This window comes from Medicago sativa, chromosome 2 (assembly GCF_051527215.1).
Source record: "Medicago sativa cultivar Bolivia chromosome 2, Bolivia_mono, whole genome shotgun sequence".
Lineage (NCBI taxonomy): Eukaryota > Viridiplantae > Streptophyta > Magnoliopsida > Fabales > Fabaceae > Medicago > Medicago sativa.
The window spans coordinates 62,511,681-62,519,517 of record NC_140750.1 but is presented as its reverse complement, the minus strand read 5'-3'; the positions used below and the strand labels follow the sequence as shown (position 1 = coordinate 62,519,517).

The window sequence follows — 7,837 nt, the reverse complement described above, 5'->3', positions numbered from 1 at the left end:
TTCCAACACCAAACCCGAACCAACCCCAAACCAAGAATTTTTTCCCTAAACCCATAGCTTATACCCGAACCTACTACCATAAATTAATTTCCACCTTCTTTCTATTAATCTTAATCCATTTGGGATAGGAAAAACACCCAACACCATGTGTATTTAAACTAGTGAAATGTTCACAACGATTAAAAGTTTAATAATATCTCAAAAGTATGGACGACAATTAGATGATGAGAAATGATATTTGTACAACCAATTTGCAACAACTTTTTGACAACTTTCTCTCTCATACTCACATCATGTTTTTATTCTCTCTCTCTCTCTCTTCCTTTTTCTCTCTATATTATCTTTGACCAATAGAAATTGAGGAAATAGAAGTTGTCTTAAAAGTTGTCACTAATGGTTGTTCATATATCATTACTCTTAGATGATTGTGTGTTGCATAACGGTTTTTTCTACATTTAAAACGGATTTGGAGTGGATACTTACACCTCCATTATCCCTCCTGTATTTTAAAAACGAGGAAAACTCAAACATATACCCTAACCTAATCAAAACGAGAAAAACTCGTCAAATTAAGGTGGGTTTGGACGCATACTCTTGAATCCAAGTTTTGTTGTCATGTTTAATTTACACCTAATCAATAAAACCCAAGGCTGAATTCCAATATAAGAAAATCCAACACCAAAATCTAAAATTGGTGATTTATTATGATTGGATCCGCAAATTTGGCTAATCAAGTACATATACCCCACCAAAAATCCACGCTTCCCTTCACTTTTTCCCTTTCCTTTATTTTCATTACACACTTTTTCCTCTCACTCTCTCATTTTTCCGACAAAGATCACCCTCCACCTCCAAATCCATTTCCAAATATACTAACTACACCCCACTTCTTCTACTTCCACACCTCCCTCTTTCTCTCCTTCAAAGTTCAATTCTTTTCTCCATTTCGTGAACACCCTTTTGAGAGTTACTCTCAATGACATCTGGTACAAGACTACCAACATGGAAGGAGAGAGAGAACAACAAGAGGAGAGAGAGAAGAAGAAGAGCTATAGCTGCTAAGATTTTCTCTGGTTTGAGAATGTATGGTAACTTTAGATTACCTAAACATTGTGATAACAATGAAGTTCTTAAAGCTCTTTGTAATGAAGCTGGTTGGACTGTTGAACCTGATGGAACCACTTATCGTAAGGTAACATTTCTTTGCATTATTACATTATGGATTTAGTTTGTATATATAAACAGTGTAAAACTTTTTACACAGACAATCAACTAAATCATGCTATATAGATATTTAGCGAGATATTTTTGAAACTAACCTATAAAATGATATTATAATATAATTTGATGGATGCATGTGTAAAAAAGTTTTACACCACCTAGATATTTTTGCCTATAAAATGATATTATAATATGATTTGACGGATGCATGTGTAAAAAGTTTTGCACAGTCGGTGCATGACAATTAATCTCTTATGCATGTGTAAAAAAGTTTTACACAGTCAGTGCATGACAATTAATCTCTTACATTATTATCTTCTTTTAAGAAACCATCAATGTTTTAAAAGGTGGTTGTGGTAATGGTTGTGGCTCGGTGCTTAATTGATAGTGTTACAGTCAAATGCCACTAAATGCAACCTTTGGATTGACGGTAGTTGATGTTAATGAGGATTATGGTCGAATGTGATTGATGCAGCATTTGTGCATGTTTGAATTGACAACGAGTTTGGTAAAATTACACAGACATCGGTGTGATTTTACTAAAGTTTTAAAATGTAGCTTTTATCATAATCGCGATACTACTAAGCGATTTTACCAAACTCATCTTCAATTCAAACATATATTATTCTTGTTGCAGTTGCAATGACATGAAAAACCATGATGATGTGGTGTAGATGGCAATAATTGACTTTATGTTAATGATTTTGGAAACAAAGAAATTGAAATGGAAAGTAAATAATTTAAATGAACTTCATCTTCAACTAGAGAGACATAAATGGCTAATATAAATGAAAAATTGGTATCTCTCTACTAAAAGAGAGAAAAATAAAAAATGTGAATCAATGTTTTTTTTTTTTTTTTTTTTTTCATATTTGATTTTGCATTTTCGAATTGGGAAAAATATTATTTTCTTGATCTTTCTCCAGTAAAAAGTGGTCATGACATTTTAGTGGGAAACACCAAATTTTCTATCACTTTCTTTGACTCATAGTCACCTGAGAAACCATAACTTTTTATTTTTTATTTTCTAATTGTTGAGTGACCAAAATGCCCTTGTTTGGTGCCTTTTTCTGTCTATTAAAGTCATATTGAACCTGGTAATTAAGAAAATGGAGAGGGTACATTTGCCAATTCAGGTGTTCCATTCCAAGTTGGTACATATGTTTGGTATGTAATGTAGCAAAGTAGCATAAGCTTTATGACATTTTGAGAGTTGGTGGCCACATAGGATTCCATTATGTATACCCTTTTACCTCACTTCTTCTCATGATTGATCCTTCTTTTGTGAAGGTGCTCAGGAAAGTTACTGTTCTTGATTCATTTCATTCCAAATGAGAGGGACATGTTTGAATTCATGCTTATAATTAGAATCCAATGTTATTACTTTTTATCTCTTGTTAAATTACCATGGCCTTACATGTAAGTTTTATGTGGTTAAGATGGACATGAACTAAGTATTTTTTGAAAAACCCGAGTAACAAAATTCTGGTATAATCTTCCTGGTGTAATCCTCCGGTTCTCAGGATAAAGGGGTCCTGGTAATCTGGAGTTCGGTCGGGAGGTAAGTAAAGTTTGGAAAAAAAGTGTTTCACTGGTGAACGAACTCAGGTTTTCGTGAATAATTCGTCTTTGGTGGAGCTCACTAACCGTTTGAGCCCAATTGCTTGGTTAAATTCTGGTATAATCTACTATTAGTTATAATCAATTAATTACAACAGTAAATGTGTTAATTAAAACAATTTAATACTAAAATTTAACTAAAAGTGTGACATTTGGCTATGTTAGTGGAAGACTTCTCTTAAGATAGACAAAAATATTATTGATATTACGAATTTGAGGCTATATATGGTTCAATTGATAAAAATTTAAGATAGAAAGAATTATGTTTCATACTGAAGAAGAAGATTCAATGTGCTATAACAAGAGGCGGAGCACCATGCGGGCTGAGGTGGGCCACGGCCCACCCCCAAAAAATAATTAATTTTTTTTCCTATAGGGAAAATATAAAAACACCCCCATAGGGAAAATATAAAAACACCCCCTACGTTTTTAAATATATACATGTTGGCCCATCCTATCTTTTCTCACGCAAGCTCAACTCACTTTTCTCCTCACCTTCTCCTCTCTTTATGTATTTATCCAAAGTCAACAGACAGAGAGGTCAAAAGCCAACAGTTTGACTTGATATTGAGATTTGTATGTTTTATTTGTTGTTTTAGTTGTTCAACATATGGATTCTACAGTCTACACATAGATTTGTGAAACAACAATTTTGATTGGTTCTCATTTTGTACAAATTAATCAAATTACACAAAGTTGGCGTGAGTTTTTTTTTTTTTTAATTTCTAATTATACTAATTCATATTTCTATTTTACTTACCTAGTTGTTGATTTTGACTTTAATTTTACTTATGAACAAAGGGTTCAATGTATTATGTATTCATCCGCTCTAGAATTTTGTCTTTGTTATATAGGAGTCTGTTATTAATTGAGATATACACACCTCTCCCATGGCTGTCACAATATTGCTGCTACTTTTCTATTGACTGCATCTTGTACTTGATCATCTCATGTCGTCGTTTGCAAACAAAACTGTAATTATTATTATTACTAACTTTGGTGGTCCACCCGAGTTTTTTTTTCCTGGCTCCGCCACTGGCTATAACATATTCTTCTGATAATTGAATTCATTTTCCATTTATAGAATGTGCCTGAAATGGATATGGTTTTGACTAATTATGCTACATAGGTTAGATTTGACAGTAATAGTTTAGACCTGAATTGATAACATGCATAGTTCAAATTTACTTTTACTTTATTAACAAGTAATCCTTCCCTGCTTATCCATCTAATTATACATCAAAAGAATCATTAACAAGTTTTTAAACAATAGCTTCTTGTTAACAAATAATATGTCCAAAATCGAATTACTTAGTAGGTTTTCTCGGATTAGTCGATTCTTGGATCGGATACCGAGGTGAACTACTTAGTAGATTTTCATATGCTAATGTTTGATAAATTGATGGAAATAATTGTACACAAGCAGGGATCCAAGCCTTTAGAGAACATGGATATGGTTGGTGGATCATCAGCTGCAAGCCCTTGTTCATCTTACCATCCAAGCCCCGGCTCGTCTTCCTTCCCAAGTCCATCATCATCCCCTTACGCTGCAAATCGTAACGCTGATGGTAATTCTCTCATTCCATGGCTCAAAAACCTCTCCACAGCTTCATCTTCAGGATCATCTCCGAAACTTCCTCATCCTTATTTTCATAGTGGCTCCATCAGTGCTCCTGTCACACCTCCCCTGAGCTCTCCGACTGCTAGAACACCGCGATTGAATGCTGACTTCGATGATCAATCTGCACGGCCCGGGTGGACTGGACAACATTACTCCTTCCTGCCTTCTTCCGGTCCTCCAAGCCCTGGCCGTCAGATAGTTGATCCTGAATGGTTTGCTGGGATCAAACTTCCACATGCTAGTCCAACTTCTCCGACATTCAATCTTGTATCTCGAAGCCCATTTGCCTTCAAGGAAGATGCTTTTTCAGGCAGCGGTTCGCGCATGTGGACCCCTGGACAGTCAGGGGCATGTTCTCCAGCTATTGCAGCAGGCTTTGATCAAACTGCTGACATTCCAATGTCTGAAGCCATTTCAGATGAATTTGCATTTGGAAGCAACACATTTGGGATTGTGAAGCCTTGGGAAGGAGAAAGGATCCATGAAGAATTTGTAGCAGATGATCTTGAACTCACACTTGGTAACTCAAAGACCAGGTACTTATTATCATTATCATCATTGTAGGCGTGTCTAGTGTCTGACATTCACTGACACGGCATTGACATGTTTGATTACATTCAATTAATTAATTTTTTTTCTTTTCAAATTACCAATGTCGACATGTTTGTGTCGTGTCCCGTGTTCATGTCTTTGTCAATGTTTCAGATGTGTGCATTTTATTTTTGTTTAGTGTTCTATTAATCCTTCTGAAATGTTCTTTTGACAGGTGAATTCTTTGTAAATAGGAATGTCAACATTAACTTGTGTTGCAAACCTCCTAGGAGTCCACTGCAAGTGATCGGTACGTAGTGTGTTGTAAACTCCAAGATACCGAGCTCGATTACAAAAAATGTAATTACATAAACATTAACTTATGTTGGTTTTGTTGAGTAAGAAATGTTTGAGGTAATGGAGGTGAGTGGAAGAAGCTGTTGTCTATTTTTTTTCCTTTGCAATTTTTCCTTTACATTTGGCTAGTACTATATACATGTTTAGTTAGGCGTGGCGTGGATTTTCAACCCATTCATTTCATCATTGTTGTAAGTCTTGTTAAACCTTATCATTGGCTAGTACTATACTTTATCAATTGGCTTGGTTTGCCACTGAAAAAACCTGAATAGCTTTAGAGAATGTTACAACCTATTAGCTAATTCAATGGCCAAAATTTTCAAAATATCGTAAACTTTTTTTATGTAAGAAGTTCACTCAAGACCCGGCCTTCTATTGTAATATTTCTCACTCAAACCAAGTGATTGGGCGCATGAGGTTAATAAACTCCTTTTATGACGAATGGTTCGGAAGAACCAAGTTTGATTTCTGGTGACTACAATTTTTTGTCAGACTACAATTTTTTGTCAGACTTTACCCACCGATCGAACTTCAAATTGCTAGGACTCCTTTCCCCTAGGAATCGGGTTAACAGTAAAAAAAAAGGAAATCTTATATAGATATATTTAGCTATAGAAGTTGTCCAAATAAACTAATTTGCGCGAGTTTCTTTCCCAATCCCTCGTGTTTTCTAAAAAATCACAGATGCGTCTGTTGCAGCGGGAAAAAAGATTGTAATTTTGTTCGTGAATATTTAATTTGTAATAGGGTTTTTGGATGCATCTTTTAGCTATGGATAATGAAAATGTTAAAAGCAAGACAAATTTTATCCACCTTCTAAAAATTTACACACACATTATTTCTGAACCATGCTTTCAAATGGAAAAAACAGCTTGTGGTAGGGATTGTTTACCTTTAGGGAGGGAAATGCACCTGTTTTTTTTTCTCTAACTCTCTCGTCTTTCATTTACTCTATCATCATTTCCATCCATATTTCTTCATACTTTTTCACATTCTCTCTCCTTTTTCTGCCTAAAATCACCAAAAGGCAGAGTGTCTATATCCAAGAGAAAACATGTTTTTGTCCATAAACACACATCGGTACAACACAAAAACCGTTATTTGTACTGCCAAGGAGGCCCTGGGTCGAAACAAGTTGGGTCGTGCACTTTGTTTAGTAATTAAAACTTAGTTGTGCATAGTGTAAATTGTATTGGTTATTTGGTTGTGTGATGTAACTAACTTTCCTCTTTTTCAGTTTTAGTTAGTAAGATAAAACAGTTACTTGTTGTGAAAGCAACATCATGCATGTATAGGTAGTTCAGTAGCAAGATACAACAAGAGTCACATGATAGAAGTACAAGGAATACTCAGATCTAAGACCAAAAAGAAACACAAATACTACCAAGAAACCAAAGGTACAATAAGGCGAGAAAGACAAAACAACCAAACAACTAGAGAACACAAAAAAAACTCCAGCAGTTCCTACACCAAGAATCATCGATATGAATGAACCAAACCAGTCGAGAAGGAGGAAACATAGCAAATGAATGTCGTCTCCGGCTTACAAGAAGTTCTTGAAGTTGTCAACAACGGTATTGAAGTGCTTCCTACAAATCCAATAAATGCACAAAGAAATTCGCATATAAATGGGAAGAATAAAGACGGCAAGACTCTCTTCTACATTCATAAATGTGTAAACAACAAGGTGTTTGAAAAGATTGTTGATGCAAATATCTCAGTTGAAGTATGGGACACACTTGTGAAGTAAAATGATGGTGATGTGAAGGTTAAGAAGGTAATATGAATGATTGCATATGAAGATGGATGAAAAGATTGCATATTACTTTTCAACATTGGTGACTCTCGCCAATCAAATGAAGCAGTGTGGTGATATTATGACTAATCATGTAATCATTGAGAAGATTTCGAGGACTTTGCCATCTCAGTTCGATCATATGGTTGATACTATCAAAGAAGCAAAAAGAGTTTGGTGATCTAAAGATTTAAGATATACAAGGGACTCTTGAAGCATATAAGATAAAGATAACTGAAAGTGGAAATGAAAGACAAGAAGAACAAGCAATTTTTTCAATGTTCAAGAAAGATTGAAAGAAGAATAAAGTTAAAGGTTAGTTTAAAGACAAGCAAAAGAATGATGACAAGCCTGATACTTCCAAGAATGGAGGAAATTCCTCTAATGATCAACAAAAGAAGAAGCCACAAAATGAAGGTACAATGCTACAACTGTGAGAAATATGGACATTATGTTTTTGAGTGCTGGTTAAAACAAAGACAAGAAACCAAAGAATGATCTAGACGAAAATGTGGCACATGAATATTCCAACTCATATTTAAATCCTTTTATGCTTATGGCTACAACCAATGACAAGGAATCAGACTCAAATTATGAGGGTTGGTATCAATACACCGAGTGAAATCGGTAGATAGAAATTTCATGAATGCTCAAGGCATGTGAAAGGTGATCGTAAAAATGAAAGATGGCAA

General features: G+C 34.8%; 1 protein-coding gene across 1 annotated transcript; it reads left to right on the top strand.

Annotated features, from left to right (window-relative positions):
• The first annotated feature begins 695 nt into the window (after positions 1-695).
• LOC146949490 (BES1/BZR1 homolog protein 4-like) lies at positions 696-5,440 on the top strand. Its single transcript, XM_085745493.1, has 3 exons — positions 696-1,192; positions 4,268-4,998; positions 5,229-5,440. Exons 1-3 carry the CDS (start codon positions 977-979, stop codon positions 5,230-5,232), a joined length of 951 nt encoding a protein of 316 aa, XP_085601619.1. The 5' UTR covers positions 696-976; the 3' UTR covers positions 5,233-5,440.
• Positions 5,441-7,837: the final 2,397 nt, after the last annotated feature.

Coding starts and splice junctions, on each gene's coding strand:
- LOC146949490 (XM_085745493.1), top strand. CDS start 977: ATGACATCTGGTACAAGACTACCAACATGGAAGGAGAGAGAGAACAAC. Junction 1,193..4,267: donor ATGGAACCACTTATCGTAAG/GTAACATTTCTT, acceptor GTACACAAGCAG/GGATCCAAGCCTTTAGAGAA.